At 39.7% G+C, this 23,015-nt stretch overlaps 1 protein-coding gene across 15 annotated transcripts in view; it reads left to right on the forward strand.

Moving 5' to 3' along the window:
• Positions 1 to 23,015, forward strand: part of SETDB2 (SET domain bifurcated histone lysine methyltransferase 2) — a 53,349-nt gene that overhangs the window by 6,870 nt on the left and 23,464 nt on the right. For 5 of the 15 annotated variants that reach the window (XM_055359845.2, XM_055359843.2, XM_055359847.2 and 2 more), the window contains 5 exons: positions 629 to 985; positions 9,188 to 9,313; positions 10,179 to 10,244; positions 13,112 to 13,147; positions 19,369 to 19,465. In XM_055359845.2, the coding sequence (XP_055215820.2) occupies positions 970 to 985; positions 9,188 to 9,313; positions 10,179 to 10,244; positions 13,112 to 13,147; positions 19,369 to 19,465 (341 nt within the window). In that variant the 5' untranslated portion in view covers positions 629 to 969. The remainder of the gene's footprint in view (positions 1 to 628; positions 986 to 9,187; positions 9,314 to 10,178; positions 10,245 to 13,111; positions 13,148 to 19,368; positions 19,466 to 23,015) is intronic. The other 10 variants (XM_019039785.4, XM_055359850.2, XM_055359848.2 and 7 more) reach the window with 3 other exon arrangements.

The following is a 23,015-nucleotide window of genomic DNA, read 5'->3' on the forward strand; positions in this document are numbered from 1 at the left end:
AATTAATCTATAAAGGAAAACAATCTAAATATCGAATATAGAGGTTTATATTATTAATATTTTTATTAAAATTTAATTATTAAAATATTTAATGTACTATAATGTATGCGTTATTGACCAAAGTATGTTATACAGCCAGTTGTATTATACAAAAATATTAGTGATGGAGGAAAATGCAGGAAATGTTTTTAATGAAAGATTATAAAAAATTAAATATACTACAATCCAAATTTTTGTTTTAAAACTACATTCTGAAAGAATAACAATAATTGGTAGTATTCCTTGAATCTTTCATATGTCAGGCACATTATATGTAATTAAGTCTTGTCCTCAGAACAACCTGTGAGGTAGTTAGTATTATCCCCTTTTTAAAAGTTTTATAAAAGACTTATAAAATGGAGATAGTAATGTAAATACAAATATATTAAATATGGGTGATAGGATTGGGTGGGCCTTCTCTAATATTTCTAATTTTGATACTTTACATATTTTTTCCAGATAACTTATGTTTTTTTGTAATGTTTCATGCTGTTTTAGAAGATCAAGCTGTTATAACAATATCTTATTTCCTTATATGTATATATGGTCCTTTACAAATATGCACTATTCTTTATTGTTTTCCTTACAGAATGTTTCATCCCTTTGTGGACCAAAAGATGGAGTTGGTTTTTATTTTTAAAAAGATAATGTTAATGATCTGATACCACTACAAATATTCACGTGAGAAGATTCATGGACTTGTCTTTTGGTTGGACTGTCACTCATTTCTGAAAGTTTCTTCAGCCACAATTTCTATTTGAAAATTCAAGTATCAAAGGATACCAGGTTTAGAATGGTATAATGATGTATTTTGTCTGAGGACTGCAAATTTTATAGAGACCACAGTTGGATTCCAGTGATATTCTGCAATCAAAGTGATTTGATAAACCTAATTTTGAAGCATTTTATATTTATAAGCGACATCAAAAGATGGGAGAAAAAAATGGTAGGTTGAAGAACACACTGTTACACTTTATATCTAAAAGTATAAAAGTATATAGACAATGTAAGCTGATGTGGAATTGTCAAGGTTTTGCATTGCGAGGAACTTTTCTGAATTAGAGGGAATTAAGGGTTTATTCTTGTATAGCCACCAATTTTGACTGTCTTTATCATTAATTGTGAAAAAATTGACTTTTTTGAAACCTTTTTTTTTTTTCTTTTTTTTTGTGATGGAGTCTCTGTCTGTCACCCAGGCTGTAGTGCAGTAGCACAATCTTGGCTCACTGCATCCTCTGCCTCCTGGGATCAAGGGATTCTCCTGCCTCAGCCTCCTGAGTAGCTGGGATTACAGGCATGTGCCACCATGCCCAGCTAATTTTTTGTATTTTTAGTAGAGATGGGGTTTCACCATGTTGGTCAGGCTGGTCTCAAACTCCTGACCTCATGATCTGTCCGCCTTGGCCTCCCAAAGTGCTAGGATTACAGCACTTGCACCTGGCCAAAATAGGTGAGCCACTGCACCTGGCCAAAATACTTTTAGTGTTACAGAAAAATTGAGAGGATTTCAGAGTTCCAGTAAACCTGGTACTCAGCTTTATCTATGATTAACATTTTACATTTGGATGCTACATTTGTTACAATTAATGAACCAATATTGGCACATTATTATTAACTGAAGTCCATAGTGTATTCACGTTAGTTTTTACCTGATGTCTTTTTCCATTCCAAGATCCCATCCAGGACACCACATTACATTTATTTGTCATGTCTGCTTAGGCTCCTCCTAGCTGTGATAGTTTCTGAGACTTGTTTTTTATTTTTTTGGGATTTTGTATCCAAATATTTTGTAAGATGCCCCTCTGTTGGAATTATTGTCTGATGTTTTTCCATAATTTGACTGGAGCGATGGGTTTTGGGGAGTGTGATCTCAGAGGTAAGATGTCATTTTCATCACATCATATCAAGGGTACGTGCTGTCAGCATGATTTCTCAGAGTTGATATTGAACTTGATCAACGGAGCTTGAGCTGGCTAATGTAGGTGGTGGTATCAAATTTCTCCACTGTAAAGTTACTCTTTTTCTCCCATTCCCTGCTATACTCTTTGGAAATAAATCACTAAAGGTAGCCCACAGTTAAGGAGTGGGGATTTATGCTCCCCCTCCTTAAATGTGGAATATCTACGTTAATTATATTTGGAATATTTCTGCAGGGGAGATTTATCTCTATCTCTTCTTCCCTGTTTATTTATTCAGTTAATCATTTATATCAGCATGGACTCATGGCTATTTATTTTATACTTTGAGTTACAAGCCAGTACTGCTTTATTTATTTTGTTTTTCAAATTGTCCAGGGTTTGGCTATTGGGAGCTCTTTCAGTTGGCTCTTTTTTTTTTTTTTTTTTTTTTTTTAAGATGGCGTCTCACTCTGTTGCCCAGGTTCATGTGCAGCAGCGCAATCTTGGCTCACTGCAACCTCTGCCTCCTGGGTTCAAGCAATTCTCTTGCCCCAGCCTCCTGAGTAGCTGGGATTACAGGTGTGTGCCACCACGCCCAGCTAATTTTTGTATTTTTAGTAGAGATGGGGGTTTCACCATATTGGCCAGGCTGGTCTCGAACTCGTGACCTCCAGTGATCCACCCGCCTTAGCCTCCCAAAGCGCTGGGATTACAGGCGTGAACCACTATGTCCTGCTCAGTTGGCTCTTGTGTCCCTTTGATATACCATCATCAGTGTAGGTATTTTTTATTTGTCTTTGTTTTATAGCACTTCCCTTTTGGCACTCAAAGATTGCTCTAGATTGATCTCGTGTATTTCTTACCCATCTTAGAGTGAGCCATTTCTTGAATAACCTGTCAATATTTTTATTGGAAAATGGTATTAGAAACCAAGGTCTGAATGATAGGTGTATTTGTTGTTACTGGAGTGTCCTTGTTTATAGGCCCTTTCAGCTGGCAAAGCAATGAAGTATATATGTGTATATACTAACTTATATATACACAATTCGCGGCTATAAATATTTCTATATGTAACTGTTTGTATCTGCCTTAAGCTAACCATGAAATTACGCTGATGTTTCCAACTCTAATCTATTACCACGTGGATCATTTTAGTCTCCTCACCTTATCTGTATGCTCTCACTCCAGTAGTAAAAAACTTAGTTCCCATCACCCACCATCCATTTACTTAATTGTTCAATTCCAGTATATATATGTAGCAGTATCAGAATTGTTAACCCTTGACTGGGCACCATGGCTTATACCTATAATCCCAGCACTTTGAAAGGCCAAGGCCAGGAGTTAGACCAGCCTGGTAAACATGGCAAAATCTTGTCTCTACTTAAAAAAATAATAATAATAGTAATACAAAGTGGCACATGCCTATATGTAATCCCAGCTATTCCAGAGGCTGAGGCATGATAATTGCTTGAACCCAGGTGGCAGATGTTGCAGTGAGCTGAGATCGTGCCACTGTATTGCAGCCTGGGTGACAAAGCAAGACTATCTCAAAAAAAATAAATAAAAATAGAATTTTAACCCATCCCCAGGTAGGAAAACACTTTATCAACTAGAGTACAGTAAGTAAGTAAGTATGTGCAGTTACTTTTGCCTTTATTTTTACAGACTCCACTCATTTCCAAAGTTACTTAGGTCAATACCTTTTCCACCCAGCCCTTGGTGAAGTTGTTTATACATTTGTAATACAGTTAGATTCTCTTCATAGTCTGCATTCCTTACTGAGATCCCTGACGTCCTAAATGATTTTTAAAATTTGCATACATTAAAGTTCATTGTTTACTCTTTAAATTCTGTGGGTTTTTACAACTGCATAATGTCATGCATCTATAATTATAGTATCATACAAAATAGTTTCGGTGCTTTTAACATAGTTGTAATGTATGGATTGTTATACAGATCATAGTACTGATTTCACCAGGCTGTGATCTAAGCCAGTGGTTCTCAATTTTTTTTTGGTCTCAGGATGACTTTATACTCTTTAGAGTATTTAAAACCCCAAAGAGCTTTTGTTTATGTGCATAACGTCTGTTGATACTTACTGTAATAGAAATTGAAACTAAGAAGTTTCAAAAAATATTAATTGGCTTATTTTTAAGATAATAATAAATCCAACATGTTGAAAATATAAATAGAAACTATTTTCTAAAGCAAAAATATTAGTGAGAAGGATAACATTGTCTTACATTGTTAGAAATATCTTTAATAACTGGCTTATTAGATTCTTATATCTGCTTCTACATTCAGTCTTCTGTGTTATATTACTTTGGTTGAACTGAATAAAAGACAAGCTTCACACAGACAGGAAGCTGAAGAAGGAAGAGTATTTCAATAGCCTTTCATCTAATTGTGGATATTTTTCTTTGTTGACTCCAAAACTCAGCAGGTAGTCATTCCTTAAAGGTTAGTTGGAGTGTGGAGTCTGACATATCATTGAGTATTTTTACACTGTTACATTAAAATCCATTGGTCTATCTTGCACTTTGAGTAGATCTTTTACCATGTATGATTTTACATCATGTGTTGACCACTTGTAAAATATTGGTTCAGTGAATTATGCAGATCTTCCAAATGTTGACACGTTTAATCATATAATTTTAAAATCACATTTGTTAATATTGCTACTGATCTCATTTTAAAAATGGTTAACTCTTCAGAAACTTTCAGGTTTGCCATGGCAGATACAAGGTTTTCAAAATTCTCATTTTCATTCTGTAGCTTGAATTTTGTCATTAGCAACAAATATTGTTAGTTTTGTCCTTCAAGTGATAGGCTCACTTTGCTCATATGCCAAACACTCAAGTCTGGAAAACTACAGTTTTATCAGTGGTTCTTTCAAGTAAAAATGGTTTTCATTAAAAAACAAAACAAAACAAAACAAAAAACTAGATAGTTTAGTTTACAAGTTGGACAATCCCACTAGTATTTTTCCTTGAGACAGCCATTGTACTATAATGGCTGTACAAATGATTGTAATAACTTATGTTGTTTCATTAAAGGTATACTTAGATGAAATTGGTGGTGAAGATCACAATAGTAAGTGAACTATCACTTACTGATAGTTTGATGCCACTAACTTGATTCATGCTAAGTCACTAGCAGTTTTACTCACCAGTGCCTTTGTACTATCAGTTGTCAATATAATAAAAACAGCAAATGTCCTAATATTATTTTTTAAATAGTTTGTCCTTGTGTATTCTCTGAAATGATTTGGGGAGTCCTAGGGGTCCACAGACCACATTTTGCTAATTACAGGTTCAAAGATACCTTAGAGTTCCTCTAGACCAATACCCTAAAGCCCCTTACTACATATGTTTCTGTGTACTGAGGTCATTATTAATGTATTTGGTAAGTATTTCATAAATACTTGGCTAGCAAATGAATTCAGATCAGTATTATTCATGAGCATTGTCTGTTTACAAAGACTGTCTAAAGTGAGATTGGTAGACATAGTATAACTATACCATGTACTTAGCGTCCTTCATTACAAGGCTGCTACACTTCTTGCCTCATGGTTATAGTCTTGCAATGAATAGTCATAACTGGCTAAATAAAAAAGAGAGTTTGAACAGATAATAAAGTTATCAGATGGTATTCTTCATTTCTGGGGGCAAATAGCGGTAATATTAGTATGCTGAATTGATCTCCAATTCAAGTACCTGCTCCAGTATTCCTTGTAAATATCTTCTAGTAAAATATACCGAAATATTTAGTTTTAGGTTATAATGCTGAGCATGCATACAATGCAGAAAGAAGTGAAGATCAGGAGCAAGAAACTAAAATTGTTTGTATTGTAGTAACTATGTCTACAGTCGAAACCGAAGTCTCCCAGATGTTTCTTGTGATACTCATTTAGTCTCCTTGTGCACAGAAGTTGTTAACTGGATCTATTAGTTTCATTTATCGGAAAGTTTGGTTATCTCTTATTACCGTGGTTAAGGGCTTCCATAGCAAGAAGACAAAGAAAAATGATCAAGAAGGAAGACATGAGGAACAAGTGCCATTTTAATGAGAATTAAACCTAGCAATATGAGATAATAAGGAAGTCATAAGGAACAACATATTTATTTAAAACCCAGAACAAATAAATATGAATTGCTTAGTTACATTCATTTATTGTAGAAGCAGTTTCAGTATTTTCTTTGATTGGCTTTGTGTTTTTAAATTATATTACCAGTGTCCTTTTTTTTTTCAAAATCATTTCCAAGATTGAGCATTTACTCTGTTTACTTTTTAAATAACTCATTTTAAGTAGTTCCTACCAGAATAATTTAGTAGCATGTATTGGCATTTCTGAGACTTTTTTTTTTTTTTGAAAGAGTCTCGCTCTGTTTTTTATTAATTGGTTCCAAGATTGAGCATTTACTCTGTTTACTTTTTAAATGACTCATTTTAAGTATTTCCTACCAGAATAATTTAGTAGCATGTATTGGGATTTCTAAGACTTTTTTTTTTTAATAACTCATTTTAAGTATTTCCTACCAGAATAATTTAGTAGCATGTATTGGCATTTCTAAGACTTTTTTTTTTTTTTTTTTTTTTTTGAAAGAGTCTCGCTCTGTTACCCAGGCTGGAGTGCAGTGGCGCAATCTCAACCCACTGTAACCTCCGCCTCCTAGGTTCAAGCAATTCTCATGCCTCAGCCTCCCGAGTAGCTGGGACCACAGGCGTGTGCCACCACGCCCAGCTAACTTTTTTGTGTTTTTGGTAGATATGGGGTTTCACCGTGTTGGCCAGGCATGTCTCAAACTCCTGGCCTCAAGTGATCTGCCTGCCTCAGCCTCCCATGAGGTGTGGTGGCACCACACCTAGCCTCTAAGACAATTTTAAATGATAAAAAAAACAAAAATTCATTGAGTCTTGATTGTTGTCTTTCAGCATCACAGCTTTTTTTTCCTTAGTGCAGGACAAAATTTTATGTGATTCCAGAATACTTTAATGTTACCAAAAGCTATTTTTAAATACTTCCAAAATACTTGAAAATACTTCAAAATACATCTCAATGTCCACCTCTAATAAAGATAAATCCCTAGTAAGAGGTATTGACTCATATCTGTGAAGGGAAACTTAACAATAATCTATGAAGTGCTTTGAAAAATAATTTTGCCTAAAAGTGGTTTTTGTTGATTATCAGTGAAAAAACTAATGATTTCCGGCACCCTGAGAAAGCCCTGCTTCACAAAATATTTTCCTCATTAAGCTGATTGTTCTCTAAAATTCCACAATGAAAGATGAATTCCTTTTGTTCACTGCAGCCTCGAACTCCTGGGCTCAAGCAATCCTCTCGCCTCAGCCTCCTGAGTAGCTTGGACTACAGGCATGTACCACCTCGCCTGGCTGATTTTTTTGTAGAGAGGTCTTGCTATGTTACCCAGGCTGGTCTTGAACTTGGCCTCAAGTGATTCTCCTGTCTCAGTCTCCTAAAGTGCTGGGATTACAGGCCTGAGATACTGTGCCCAGTTTGTTATTTCCATTTTATAGATGTGGTCACACAGTTAATAAATGGGTCAGAACTAGTATTCAAACCCAACTACACTTGAACTCCAAAGCCTAGGTTGTTAATCACCACTCTTCTTTCCTTGGCTTCTGAGATACTATTCTCCTGGGTTTCTCTTCCACCTCAGTCTCTATAGTTCCTTCTCCTTGTATTGTTGATGTTCTACATAAGACCCTTCTTATTCTGTATGTTCTCCCTATGGAATTACATCTACTCTATGGCATCAGCAAGTATTTGTACATTAATGACTCCAATTTGTATTTCTGAACCAGATCTTACTCTAGAGCCTACGCATCCAGTTTATTCGGAGAGCCTCTTACTACTTAAATTTGCCACCTGTCCCTCTACCTTTATTCATACCTTAATGAATAGCATTATTGTCCATATGATTGCCTGAGGCAAAAAAGTGGAGATCATTCATGACTCCTCCCACTGCTACCTGAGTGATCTTTCTGGAAAACATAACTAATCACATCATAAGATCCTTATACCTCTTGGGTAGCTTTCCATATAAAAGTTGCTTAGCATGGCACATAGGGCCTTCGATGTCATGCCCCTACCTGCCTTTTAAGCACCAGTTCTCATCCATTTTGTCCTCTCACATTGCTCTTGTTTAAAATCTTGAAATCTTGTTTGAGCTGTGCTATGGGGAATTAAAAGTAAGCTTAGTCTTACATAGTATACATCAGGCCAGAGTATTAATAGGAAAACAACACCCCTCCAGAGGCCACTATGTTGGCAGCAGCACTAATTAGCCAGAAGTCCCCTTTGGGAAAGGTGACTTTCCCAGCAGGAATTGAGACTTTGATACCTAAGCCCCTTATGCAGATTCTCCCTTCTTTGCCAAACTTGGAGGTTCTGCGTTTAATTTGTGTTAGGGAAAATGTATTTTTTGTAAGCCACCTGGACTGTCTACTCATTAATCCTCCCTGTGCCTACTCCAGTGACCTTTCTAAAATGCAATTATTACGATGTCTTTCCTTTGCTTATAGGCACTATTAGTTAATTTTAAATAATTTTATACATTGTAACATTGTATAAATGAATTATGCTTAGCATTGTAGGTATTTTTGTTACTTTTAAACGCGAAGTGAGATTTAGCTTTTGACAACTTATAATTGTTTTTCTTATATTTTCAATTTTGAAAGGATTGTTTCTTTAGGAAAATTTTGAAGTATTAGCTTACTGGGCATCAGAAATGTTGGCTCATTTATGTAACTTTCTCTGTACAACTTTAAACATTAATTTGCTTCATGCAATTAAACATATAGAAGACTTTTTTAAAAAGCAGTATTGTTGGACATTTTGTTATTTCAGCAGCCATTGAGTTGTCTCATTCTGAAACCACACTCGGTGGAGATTATACCCCTAAGACTTTTTAAAGTGCATGTATAATCTATACATATACCCCACAACCACTCTCCAGTGAAGTCTTCTGTTTTCTAGTCAAGAAAGTGTCACTAAAATTTTCAATATATATTTTAAAAATTAACAGAAATGGGTGAGACACTTAGATCATATTGTTTCTAGCTCTTTGTAAGGAAACATTACTAAAATATTTTCCTCAAGGAAAATGATAGACCAGATGAGTCTTGATCTTGTTTAGAAACCAAGTAGATTGTACTATAACATGTTCTTAGATAAATTATAGTATTTTTCTATTAGCTCTTAGGCTAGTCACTTATTTTTATTTTAGGCGATGCAAAAACTTTCTGGATGGAGCTAGAAGATGATGGAAAAGTGGACTTCATTTTTGAACAAGTACAAAATGTGCTGCAGTCACTGAAACAAAAGATCAAAGATGGGTCTGCCACCAATAAAGGTATGAAGCAATAAAAACTCTGAATATGTTTAATACTAAATATTTCTCTCTGGCAGTACAGTATCATTCTATTTCCAATATTGCTGTTTGTAAAAGTAGATGGATGTAATTACTTTTGAATAATACCTACTGAATTTCTTTTTATCTCAAGCTACTTTTTTCCCTCATTTATCTTTTTTTTTAGGGGAATGTTGCAAAAGTAACATCTGCTCATTATATAACATTTGGCACTTATAGAAAAATATAACAAGGAAAAATTATTCCACATTCAGAGACAACTAGTTTTTTCATATGTATGTGTAAAAGTACATATAACTTTATTTTGCCTGCTTTAAACAGAACTTACTCTACCAGTCTTCTGAAAGCAAAATTTGTGTTCTACATAGGCAGTTAGTTCAGTAATCCAAGTTTTTATTTTTTTCTATTTGTTTGTTGTCAACCCTGGTTGGTTGTAGAACGTAAGACTTTAAGATGGAATCCTCCTTCAATCCATCAGGACATATGGTTTTGAAGCAAATTTTTCTCCAGATTATTTTTAATACTTTCTGGATGTTCTTATGACATTATTATTATGTGTTTATCAAAAAAAATTGGCACTGTTTTTCATTTTAATGTTCCTTGTCAATCCTTCATGAGTCAGATAAATCTAGATTCTAATCCAGTTGTACTACTTCCTAGCTGAATGTCCTGGAATAAATAGCTTAACCTCTGAGCCTCAGTTTCTTTTGTCTCTAATGCAGTTAGTCCTATTAACCTCTCAGAGGAATAGTGAAGATTAAATGAGATAAAATATGTAAATTGTTTAGCACAGTAGCTGGCACCATGAATAAAGGTAATGGTGATGCTGTTTTTCTGTCTTTAACAGAATACGTCCAAGCAATGATTCTAGTGAATGAAGCAACTATAATTAACAGTTCAACATCAATAAAGGGTATGTACATCTCTATTCCCATTGTAGAGTATTCTCTGATATTTTCTTGCCATGAAGCAGGATAGCTTTAATATGTTGGGCTAATTAAAGATAATTTAAAATAAAATCTAACATTCACATTTCTAAGTTACATAAATCACAGTTTCCTCTATTAAATGAAAAGTCCTACCCATCTAGAGATAGTAAATGCACATCCAACTAAGCAGCCTAGGGAAAGAATTAACAAATGTGTGTCATCTTTGGGGGAAAAAAAGACTTTCTTATATAAAGAGGGCAAATAGAATTCTAACTTTAAAACACTATATATCTGCTTTCTGTGAAGAACAATACTTGAAAGATATATTCTTGTATAGATAAGTTGGTGGGTAAATCTTTTATTTCTAGATTGCTTTTAGACCATCAGTCTCCCAAGCTCTAAATCAGCTTAAAAGGATCAAAGATACTGTACTAAAGAAAAACTGTTTCTCTTCTCACAAAGCTTCTGACACCAAATGTGGGTTTTCCATGCCATGCAATTCTCCAGTATTCTGTGGACACCAATGGATGTTGTATTCTAAAATTTAATTCAGTTCTGACACTACTACCCAGAGTTAGCACAGATCCCACAGATTAAGGGCTCATTCCCACCAACTTGCTCCCACTTCAGACACTGGTCACAATCCCTGGGCCTCCTGTACTTCTGACTGACTTTGCTACAAATTAGAGGTTCCCACAACCCCCTCCTCAGATTCCATGATTTGCTATAATGGCTTATAGAACTCACAGAAGTATTTACTATTACCAGTTTATTATAAAGGATATTATAAAGGATACAAATGAATAGCCAGATGAAGAGGTACAAAGGGCAAAGTTGGGAAGGGCCTGAGAACAGGAGCTTCTGTCCCTGTGGAGTTTTGGGGTGTACCACCCTCCCAGTATGTAGATGCATTCACCAATCTGAAAGCTCTCTGAACCCTGTTGTTCAGGGGTTTTGTGGAGGTCTCATTACATAGGCATGATTCAGTCATCAGCCCATTGGTGATTTGCTTAATCTGCCTCTTTCTCTTCCCTGGATATGGGGGTGGAAAGGGTAGGGATGAAAGTGCGAACTCATTAACCATGCCTTTGTCAGAAGTGCCTTGGTCTTTCTGACAACCAGCCCCCATTCTGAAGCTGTCTAGGGATAGCTCACCTCTCAACAGTCATCTCATTGGCATGCAAAAGACACTCTTATCACTACTGGAGATTCCAAGGGTCTCAGAAGTTCTTATGTCAGGAACTGGGGATTAAGACAAATATTATAACAGAAGGTGCTCCTCTCATACCTGTTACTTGAAATTAGAAGGGTTTTAGGAATTAGGTCAGGAGCCAGGGCAGAAACCAAATATGTATTTCTTATGATGTTACATGTACTAAGACTGTAAAAAGAAAAACTGAGAAGTTATTTTAACAGGATCAATCACCATTCCATAAATCTTAGTCTATCACGTTTGCTGAAGTTTTAAGGAAGTACAATATTTACTAGGTGTGTGTTAATGCTGTTAGATGTTGTCAATAAATGTCAATAATTTTTGTCTTTTATAATTTGGAGCCTTAAGGCTTTTAAATCTCTGAAAATATAGTCTAGCATCACCAGTCTATTTTAAGTAAACCATTTGGTATTCAAAGTATCCTCAATTTCAGTGCTACAGTATAGCTTTGGAAGAGTAGTTTCTTGAAGAAAACAGTCTTCCTTTCACAGTATCCTTCAGTAACACTTGGAATTGTAGGGGAGGAAAAATTTTATCTCAGTGGCTGGGGGATGAGGGCTGTAACAAAAGATAGAAGACAGGTTAACAGGAGAAGAGACATAAACAAATGTGTTAATTTTTTTTTCTTTTTTTTTTGAGACGAAATCTTGCTCTCTCTCCCAGGCTGGAATACAGTGGTGGTATCTCGGCTCACTGCAACCTCCCCCTCCCGGGTTCAAGCAATTCTCCTGCCCCAGCCTCCCGAGTAGCTGGGACTACGGGTGCATGCCGCCACACCCGGTGATTTTTTTTTGTATTTTAGTAGAGACAGGGTTTCACCATGTTGCCCAGACTGGTCATGAACTCCTGAGCTCAGGCAAACTGCCTGCCTCGGCCTCCCAAAGTGCTGGGATTACAGGCGTGAGCCACCGCGCCTGGCCAACTTTTAATTTTATATGCACAAGTGTTGCGGGAATTAGGAGGACCACAGAGACCTTCAGGTGAATACAGGAGGATCTTTATTGAGTGCACTCAGACCCAGCAGACTTAACATCCAAAAACTGGGCCCAGAACAAAGACAGCACTTTTGACTTTTATACACAAGGGGGTGGGCTAGCCTGAAACAAGCTTACAGTGGCATGAAGCGTAGTGGCATGAAAGTAAGGGTACAGAGGCAGAACAAAGACAGTGAATCAAATTGTGACAGGTTCATAACTCAGCATTACACATGTTTGCTATGCAGCCTAGATGTCTGTTATCTAGGTTGTTCTCTAGTGCCTAGCACAGCTTATTCCATGACCTTCACTGTGGTGCCCAGGTGGCCATAATTCAGGCCTGCTCAGATGGCTCATGACCTTCACTCCACCCCTGCTTAGATAAAACAGAATACTTGAAGTTACTAGTTACAGAGAACAGGAATCTATACACTCATACCATAAGAGAAAGGAAAATTTGTTTTTCTCCTCTCTATGTTGAGGGAGTGCTGGGAGAGTCCCAGAGCACATTCCTTTGTGTCCTGGCTTCTTAGATAGTATTAACAAGACTTTTTCTGGGTCTGGGCTGTGCCTGTTGCTGCCTCTGGGATAAGTCATCCTAATACAGGAAAGCTTATTTCTCTTTTTAATTTTATTTTTCTTTCTTTAATTCCCTGCCTCACAGGAGCATCACAGAAAGAAGTGAATGCCCAAAGCAGTGGTGAGATTTGAGAGCACATTATACCACCCTAATAGGTGAAAGGGAGGAGCAGAGGGGCACTTCTGGAAGAACACATGACTTCAAAGATAAATGGGTCCTATGAGAATAAGTGGAAGATTTGTAACAGTGTCTGCCTGAGTATAGTACTGACTTCCTCTGCTCTCCCTGATTAGATGAAATCATTCCTGGTTGATGAAACTTCTGGGAGGGGATTTATGACAATTGAGTTTCTTTTTGGGAGGATCTATTTTTAGACAGATAAGGGAACTCCAGAGAAAACTTCTTCCTGTATTTGTTCATTCTCAGATGTCTTCAATTCAAAATAATCTTTATGCTACTATATCTCATCTGGACAATCCTTAAGGGATTATATTTAGTTTTGCGAGAGAGGCTTTTAACCTCACTTGTTACCAAGAAAAATGGTAACAACTAATTCTAAACATTTCTTTTCTTTCTGAAGAACCTTTTTTTCCATAAAAAGTAAGTTGGTTTTTGTTTGGGGTCTTTTATTTATTTATTTTTTTTTTAAATTTTTTTATTTTTTTATTTTTTTTGTTTTTTTAATTGATCATTCTTGGGTGTTTCTCGCAGAGGGGGATTTGGCAGGGTCACAGGACAATAGTGGAGGGAAGGTCAGCAGATAAACAAGTGAACAAAGTTCTCTGGTTTTCCTAGGCAGAGGACCCTGCGGCCTTCCGCAGTGTTTGTGTCCCTGGGTACTTGAGATTAGGGAGTGGTGATGACTTAAGGAGCATGCTGCCTTCAAGCATCTGTTTAACAAAGCACATCTTGCACCGCCCTTAATCCATTCAACCCTGAGTGGATACAGCACATGTTTCAGAGAGCACAGGGTTCGGGGTAAGGTCAAAGATCAACAGGATCCCAAGGCAGAAGAATTTTTCTTAGTACAGAACAAAATGAAAAGTCTCCGATGTCTGCCTCTTTCTACACAGACACGGCAACCATCCGATTTCTCAATCTTTTCCCCACCTTTCCCCCCTTTCTATTCCACAAAACCGCCATTGTCATCATGGCCCGTTCTCAATGAGCTGTTGGGTACACCTCCCAGACGGGGTGGTGGCCAGGTAGAGGGGCTCCTCACTTCCCAGTAGGGGCGGCTGGGCAGAGGCGCCCCTCACCTCCCGGACGGGGTGGCTGGCCGGGCGGGTGGCTGACCCCCCCCACCTCCCTCCTGGACGGGGCGGCTGGCCGGGCAGAGGGGCTCCTCACTTCCCAGTAGGGGCGGCCGGGCAGAGGCGCCCCTCACTTCCCCGACGGGGCGGCTGGCCGGGCGGGGGGCTGACCCCCCCACCTCCCTCCCGGATGGGGCGGCTGGCCGGGTGGGGGGCTGACCCGCCCACCTCCCTCCCGGATGGGGCGGCTGGCTGGGCGGGGGTCTGACCCCCCCACCTCCCTCCCGGACGGGGCAGCTGGCCGGGCAGAGGGGCTCCTCACTTCCCAGTAGGGGCGGCCGGGCAGAGGCGCCCCTCACTTCCCCGACGGGGCGGCTGGCCAGGCGGGGGGCTGACCCCCCCACCTCCCTCCCGGACGGGGCGGCTGGCTGGGCGGTGGGCTGACCCCCCCACCTCCCTCCCAGACGGGGCGGCTGGCCGGGCAGAGGGGCTCCTCACTTCCCAGTAGGGGCGGCCGGGCAGAGGCGCCCCTCACCTCCCGGACGGGGCGGCTGGCCAGGCGGGGGGCTAACCCCCCCACCTCCCTCCCGGACGGGGCGGCTGGCCGGGCGGCGGGCTGACCCCCCCACCTCCCTCCCGGACGGGGCGGCTGGCCGGGCGGGGGGCTGACCCCCCCACCTCCCTCCCGGACGGGGCGGCTGGCCGGGCGGGGGGCTGACCCCCCCACCTCCCTCCCGGATGGGGCGGCTGGCCGGGCGGGGGGCTGACCCCCCCACCTCCCTCCCGGACGGGGCGGCTGGCTGGGCAGAGGGGCTCCTCACTTCCCAGTAGGGGCGGCCGGGCAGAGGCGCCCCTCACTTCCCCGACAGGGCGGCTGGCCGGGCGGGGGACTGACCCCCCCACCTCCCTCCCAGACGGGGCGGCTGGCCGGGCGGGGGGCTGACCCCCCCACCTCCCTCCCGGACGGGGCGGCTGGCCGGGCGGGGGGCTGACCCCCCCACCTCCCTCCCGGACGAGGTGGCTGCCGGGCGGAGACGCTCCTCACTTCCTAGACGGGGTGGCTGCTGGGCGGAGGGGCTCCTCACTTCTCAGACGGGGCGGTTGCCAGGCAGAGGGTCTCCTCACTTCTCAGACGGGGCGGCGGGGCAGAGACGCTCCTCACATCCCGGACGGGGCGGCAGGGCAGAGGTGCTCCCCACATCTCAGATGATGGGCGGCCGTGCAGAGACGCTCCTCACTTCCCAGATGGGATGGCGGCCGGGCAGAGACGCTCCTCACTTTCCAGACTGGGCAGCCAGGCAGAGGGGCTCCTCACATCCCAGACAATGGGCGACCAGGCGGAGACGCTCCTCACTTCCCAGACGGGGTGGCGGCCGGGCAGAGGCTGCAATCTCGGCACTTTGGGAGGCCAAGGCAGGCGGCTGGGAGGTGGTTGTAGCGAGCCGAGATCATGCCACTGCACTCCAGCCTGGGCGCCATTGAGCACTGAGTTAACGAGACTCCGTCTGCAATCCCGGCACCTCGAGAGGCCGAGGCTGGCAGGTCACTCGCAGCTAGGAGCTGGAGACCAGCCCGGCCGACACAGCAAAACCCTGTCTCCACCAAAAGAATACGAAAACCAGTCAGGCGTGGCGGCGCGCGCCTGCAATCGCAGGCAGTCGGCAGGCTGAGGCAGGAGAATCAGGCAGGGAGGTTGCAGCGAGCTGAGATGGCAGCAGTGCCGTCCAGCTTCGGCTCGGCATCAGAGGGAGACCGTGGGGAGAGGGAGAGCTGTTTGGGGTCTTTTAAGGAAATAATTTTATTAATAGAAATGCCGAATATTATAATTTCATATTTTTATGTAGTTTGTCCATCTGAAATGTAACAAATGCATCAAGATAAGAGTATATTTATTTGCTAGTGGTGAAGTGTTTTTAAGTAAACAGTTGGGGAGAGTTATGTAATTGACATTGTTGGCAAATGTAAGGATTGAAAACCTTTGGTAATAAAGTTTCATGTGGGCTGAATACAGTGGCTCAGGCCTGTAATCCAAGCACTTTAGGAGGCTGAGGTGGGAGGATCACTTGAGCCCAGGAGTTTGAGACCAACCTGGGCAACACAATGAGACCTCATCTCTACAGATAATAAAAAAAAAAATTAGCTGGCTGTGGTGGTGTATGCCTGTGGTCCCAGGTACACAAGAGGCTGCAGTGGGAGGATCGCTCGAGCCCAGGAAATCAAGTCTGCAGTGAGCTGGGATCACACTACTGTACTCCAACCTTCCAGCCTAGGCAAGAGTGAGACCCAGTCTAAAAAAAAAAAAATGTTTCACGCTAGCATTTATTTTAAAAAGAAGGTTGGGAATGAGAGAAACAAAAGAACTTTGTGTTGAGGTCAAAACAAGCTGTCCTGGATCCAACCTAGACTCCCCAGGCTGTCATCAAACTGCTAATTATGTTTATTTTTCTTGATGTTGTGTAACTCTCAGTATTTGCTCTGTCTCCATATGAAGGACTGGATAGTGCTTTCTTGAGATAAATTATTTCCCTTTCCTCTTTTTTCTAATGACTAATGTTAAATCCCCATGTTTTTGAGTAAATCCTATTTCCAACTATGCTTATATACATTTGTTTTGTTCATATTTGTTAATATAGATTTATATAACTCATGCATATAAATTAGCTGGAGGAAAAGTCAGAAACTCTTATTATTTGTAAAATTAATTTCTAATCAGTTATAGCTGTGAACCGAAAATAATCAAAAGGGTCAGAATCTAATTTTTTTTTTTTTTTTTTTTTTTTTTGAGACGAAGTCTCACTCTTGTTCTCCAGGCTGGAGTGCAATGGCACGATCTTTGCTCACTGCAACTTCCGCCTCCCGGGTTCAAGCGATTCTCCTGCCTCAGCCTCTCGAGTAGCTGGGATTATAGGCACCTGCCACCACACTTGGCTAATTTTTGTGTTTTTAGTGGAGACAGGGTTTCACTATGTTGGCCAGGATGGTCTCGAACTCCTAATCTCAGGTGATCCACCCGCCTTGGCCTCCCAAAGTGCTAGGATTACAGGTGTGAGCCACTGCGCCCCATCCAGAATCTAATTTAAAGAGAGTTTATTCAGGTGCAGAGCGTAAGGGTAGCCATCTGAGGACCAGTGCTACACCAAAGAATAGTGATAAGTGCTTCTGGTGTGGGAGAAATGAGGATTATTTATATAGGCAAAACAGAGGTGTTGAACAGGATTACAGCATTTTTGTACAAAGGGTAACATACAGATATTTGATTGGCTACTGTTGATTACACTCTAAGTGGGTTGTCCAACATTCTGTTGTAAACAGGTAACAGTCACAAGGGTCTCTTTCTCCATATCATTTAGACTAGGTTTGAATAAAGAATAGGGAGTCTTGACTGGGCGTGGTGTCTCAGGCCTATAATCCCAGAACCTTGGAAGGCTGAGGTGGCAGGATCACTTGAGTCCAGGAGTTCAAGACCAGCCAGGCTTGAGGTAGAGATTCTACCTCTACAAAAGAATTTTAAAAATCAGTCAGGTGTGGAGTTGTACACCTGTAGTTCTAGCTACTCTGGAGGCTGAAGTGGAAGGGTAGCTTGAGCCTAGGAGTTCAAGGTCACAGTGAGCTTATGATCACATCAATGTACTCCAGCCTGGGTGACAGAGCAAGACCTTGTGTCTTTAAAAAAAAAAAAAAAAATAGGGAGTCTAGTTAATGTGTAACATCTCAACACAGAAGTCAGAAAGCAATGGTCATGTACCAAAGAAAAAACAATCATGTTACATGAGTCCTCTTTCAGGGCTTAACTTTTCCCTTTGGCATAATAAATTTGGAAGCTCCTAAATTTTTATTTTCTTTTTACATAGCTCTCTTCAACTATCAGACTTTTATTTATTCATTTATTTTAGAGAGAGGGTCTTCTCTGTCGCTCAGGCTGGAGTGCAGTGGTGCAAGTATAGCTCACTACAGCCTATGGTTCCTGGGCTTAAGCAGTGCTCCCACCTCAGTTCCTAAATAGCTAGAAATACAGTCATGCGCCACCATGCCTGGCTAACTTTTTTTTTTTTTTTTTTTTTCTGTCGTAGAGACAGGGCCTTGTTCTGTTGCTCAGGGGGGCCTTAAACTCCTGGCCTCAAGTAATCCTCCCACTTTATCCTTCCAAAGTGATGGGATTACAGGGATGAACCTTGTGCTTGGCTCAGCTATCAGATTTTAAACCTTTCTTTACTTGGAAAATTAAAGACAGATATTTGTTTTTCAGCTAGCCAAGGAGCAACCTTGAAATACAATATCCTTTTATTAAACTTCTTTTGAGGGGGAAAGTAAGTTATAATTTTTTTATTAGAAAATAAATATACTGGGCCAGGTATGGTGGCTCATACCTATAATCCCAGCCCTTTGGGAGGCCCAGGTGCGCGGATCACTTGAGGTCAGGAGTTCGAGATCAGCCTGGCCAACATAAAATCCTGTCTCTACTAAAACTACAAAAATTAGCCCAGCGTGGTTTTGCATGCCTGTAATCCCAACTACTGGAGAGGCTGCGGCAGGAGAATCGTTTGAACCTAGGAGGTAGAGGTTGCAGTGAGCCAAGATCATACCACTGCACTCCACCCTGGGCGACAGTGAATGAGACTGTCTCAAAAAAAAGAAATGTGAACAACTAGATCAAAAGAGATACCCAGATACTTCATCCCCTCCCTAAAATAGTTGTAGAGCAATAGGAAAACAAAAGGTACATAAATTTTTCATTTTCTCACTTTTATAGAGCCTTTAAGAATTATGTGATTTCTCTATAAAATGCATGCAGAAGTAGGGATACTCAATGTCCACCTTAAAGATTGGTTAAGCTTCAAATCAAGTTCAGGCCAAACTAGAGTTTCTACAGTAAAAATCTTTTCTGTCCTCAATATTTTATCCTAGTTTATTAATATTTTTGAAAATATTGACACTTAATCTTTTGCCTCAATCTTGAAACCTTACTATGTTTGCAAATTTTAGGGATCCATATGGGCAGACTCTAGTCAATGAACATATTACTTGGGTACTTATAGCAAATGGTTTTTAACTTGGTATATTTGTTGCTCACATTATTTTTTTGTGTAGATCATATGCCTGTGACTCAGAAGGAACAGGAAAACAAATCCAATGCATTTCCCTCTACATCATGTGAAAACTCCTTTCCAGAAGACTGTACATTTCTGTATGTATATAAATTCTTTGTTATTAATGCTTTTGCTCCTACAGATTTCTTCTTTATAAATCACTTGACATTAGAATAGATGAAATATACAAAAAAATTTTTCCCATTAAAGCTTTAAAAGTTGTATATTTTAGTATTTTATGTAGGATAGAATTTCATGAGTCTCTGAATAGGTTATTGAATATTCCTAGTTAATCAAGTCTTTTTATAAAGTTTAGCTTAAGATGTCTTTGTGTATTTTATTAATACACTGAAATTTACCAAGTAGTGTGTTTTTGTTTTGTTTTGTTTTTTGTTTTACTGCTTAGATTATCTGGAGAATTTAAAAGTGTCAAAATGTTTCTTTCAGTATCAGTTGAGTTTTCAAAATGCGTAACAGCTCTTAAGTAGTGTCTAAAAGTTTATGGGAATAGACTAAATTTTTCTGACCTTCCCTTTCTCATTTTATCATTACTTTCCATAAAGATTCTTTGGCATAAAGGAGAATTGCGGAAGAGTGAATCTGATACTCTGACACGTAGTCTTTATTTTTAGTAGGTAATACCTGGGCCTAACCCTTCAAGTACTAATTACAGGGAAGTTTCTGAAAGTTCTCTAGAGAACATAGTTTCAAAAAACAAAAATGTATCTTTAGAAAGAAACTTCTTTGTTACCCTAATTTCATTTGTTCTTTCAGCTTAATATTAAATTGACTAAGAAAAACTAAATACATATTTTTTTGATTTTCATGCCTGTGACAGTTGTAGATAGACACTGTTTCATATAATTTGGATTTACAAATATTAGAGATGTCGTTGCAGTTTGAGTGGGTCTCAAAAGGCCCATAAAATTACTTTAAAATGCTCACAGAGAAAGCTAAGTTCACACTTTAGCTCCTTAATTGGCCATTTCAGTGGCTCACAAAACATTTTTTTTTTCTAGAAATTCTGACCTTTGAATATACAGTGTAAAATTTTGTAAGTTTTTAGGAACAAATTCACTCAGTCTAAATCTAAATTAAATTTTCATGTAAATTACCACCAAACAAGCTCTCTACCAAACAGTTATCTATATATTTAGATATTATATTTTAAACTTAAATGCAGGAGTGGTTTATTCCTGTGAAGTATCATTTTTTGCTTTAAGTTCATTATACCAGCTTATCAGAATCTTTTTGAATTTTGGAATATTTTTTGTCCCTTTTAGCTTATCATCTTGTACAAATAAATAAGCTTTCTAATCTTCATTATGGTCACTGAAAACAATATTGAACAGGACATGACCAAAGATAAAAACCTTGTGGCTGGCTCACTACTAGACATTCTTTTTATTACGCTTCAGAAAGAACGCTTTAAGCAACTGTGAATTTACTTCTACTGTTGTCCCGCCTACACTTCTCACTTACAAAGTGGTCATGAAAAATCAAGGTTCACTGCCATAGCATTCTGTGGCATTGCCAGACATTATTCAGACTTATTGAAAACGTTGTCAAAAAAGAAAATTCAGTTAATTTGGATTTTTCTTACCTACTTGTTAACTCAGCACCTAGTGTTGGTTGGCCTTTTAAATTCAAAATATTTAGAAGTCACACACTTGATGCCTTCTTCTAGAGATTTTTAAGAGACCAGTGTTAAGCTAACCTTTCTATATTTTCTGTAGCCTGTCCTCCTTCCCTTTTTAAAAATCAGGGCAGCTAGAACTTGAGGATAAGTGGTCAAAGAAAAAATCAGGGCAGTATTGTTTTATTTTTAATTTTTCTATATTTGAAGTTTTTTTTTCCAGACCTTGAGATTTAATTTGTAGAGTCTTCTATATGCTTAAATAAACTTGAGTTCTAGTACCCTCTCTTTAACTGTCACAGACTTCAGTTTCTTTTTATTTTTTTCCTCTTGTTTCCAACTTGAGAGCCATACTTACAGACGGAAAAGACAAAGGCAGAATTGTTTTTGAGAAACTCTTCCTTCTCTTTGTTATCAGTTAACCATATCTTTCTCCTAACAGATTATTTTCTTGTTCTAAGCATAGCTTTAGTTGTTTTTTTGTTGTTGTTGTTATTTTATTAGCACTTTTGGAAACCTCGGTTCTTACTAGGCTTTGTGATACTTTTCTTACAGTTTCATGCCAATGTTTCGTATTCATAATTAGCTGTCTTCTTTTGTATGTATACTTTTAAAAATCCAAGCTTCCAAGAAAAATTGAGTTGGGTTTCTTTAACCGTTTTCCCATCTCTTTAGGACTGTTTATGATTATATAATCAGAATTTCATTTCCTTAATCTCCCATCTCTCTTGTACTGTGTTGACACTCAGAGGCTTTTTTTGAGATTATACCTAACTTTTGAGTTGAGCATTCTGAGATCTTTTCAGATGAAGGGACATGTCTTATTAGGCTTAGGATTTTCTTCCTTTGCCATTAAGAATTCCAAGGAAGCATTTCATTCTTGACTGGAATTATGTTTAAATAATTCCTTTTATATTTCCTCTGCAGGCCAGAAGTTTATTTGCTTATTTTACTTTCAGTACTTAAACCCTCTTAGCAGCCCAGTGGTCACACAGGTTGCCTGGTAAACTAAATGTTCAATAACTTAAGCCAGGAATTCTCAGCCCCAGCTAAACTGCTGAAGATTAGGCTGAGCGTGGTGGCTCACACCTGTAATCCCAGCACTTTGGGAGGTTGAGGCGGGAGGATCACTTGAGCCCAAAATTTCAAGACTAGCCTGGGCAACATGGCAAAACCCCATCTCTACAAAAAAATAACAAAAATGAGCCGGGCTTGGTGGCACATGCCTGTGGTCCCAGCTACTTGGGAGGCTGAGGTGTATCACCTAAGTCCGGAAGATCAAGGCTGCAGCAAGCCATGATCGCGCCTCCGCACTCTAGCTTGGGTGACAGAGTGAGACCCTATTTCAAAAAAAGATTATACAGACTATCAGTGGCAAACCCCAGGATGAAATCTTGGGTCTAATAGGACACAGGCTTCAGTCTTTTGGTGTTTTTTGTGGGGTTTTTTTGTTTTCTTTCTTTCTTTTTTTTTTTTTTTTTTTTGGGACAGCAAGGTCTCACTGTCTCGCTGGGTGGACTGCAGTGGCACATAGCCACAACTCACTGTAGGCTTGATGCCCTAAGCTCAAGCGATCCTTCCTCCTCAGACTCTCAAGTAGCTAGGACTACAGGTGCATACCACCACACCTGGCTAATTTTTAACATTTTTTTTTTTTGTAGCGATGTGGTCTCACTATGTTGCCCAGGCAGGTCGTGAACTCCTAGTCTCAAGCAGTCCTCCCTCCTCAGCTTCCCAAAGTGCTGGGATTACAGGCATGAGCCACCACGCCCAGCCAGTATTCTATTCTTGAGTTGAACTGAATTTCTGCCCCACATAAGTGAGTTATGACATAGGTAAATGTAAAAACAAAAGTATTACTTCAGTGATAATTCTTTTAAAAGGATATTTACTTTTGTGATTTTAGAAGTCTGAATTCCCTTTTTTTTTTTTTTTTTTTTGGTCAAGTATAAACTTTGGTTTGTCAGGAGTACATACCTATTCAAGCTAGCTTAAGTAGTGGAATTTATTAG

This window comes from Gorilla gorilla, chromosome 14, assembly GCF_029281585.2.
Source record: "Gorilla gorilla gorilla isolate KB3781 chromosome 14, NHGRI_mGorGor1-v2.1_pri, whole genome shotgun sequence".
Lineage (NCBI taxonomy): Eukaryota > Metazoa > Chordata > Mammalia > Primates > Hominidae > Gorilla > Gorilla gorilla.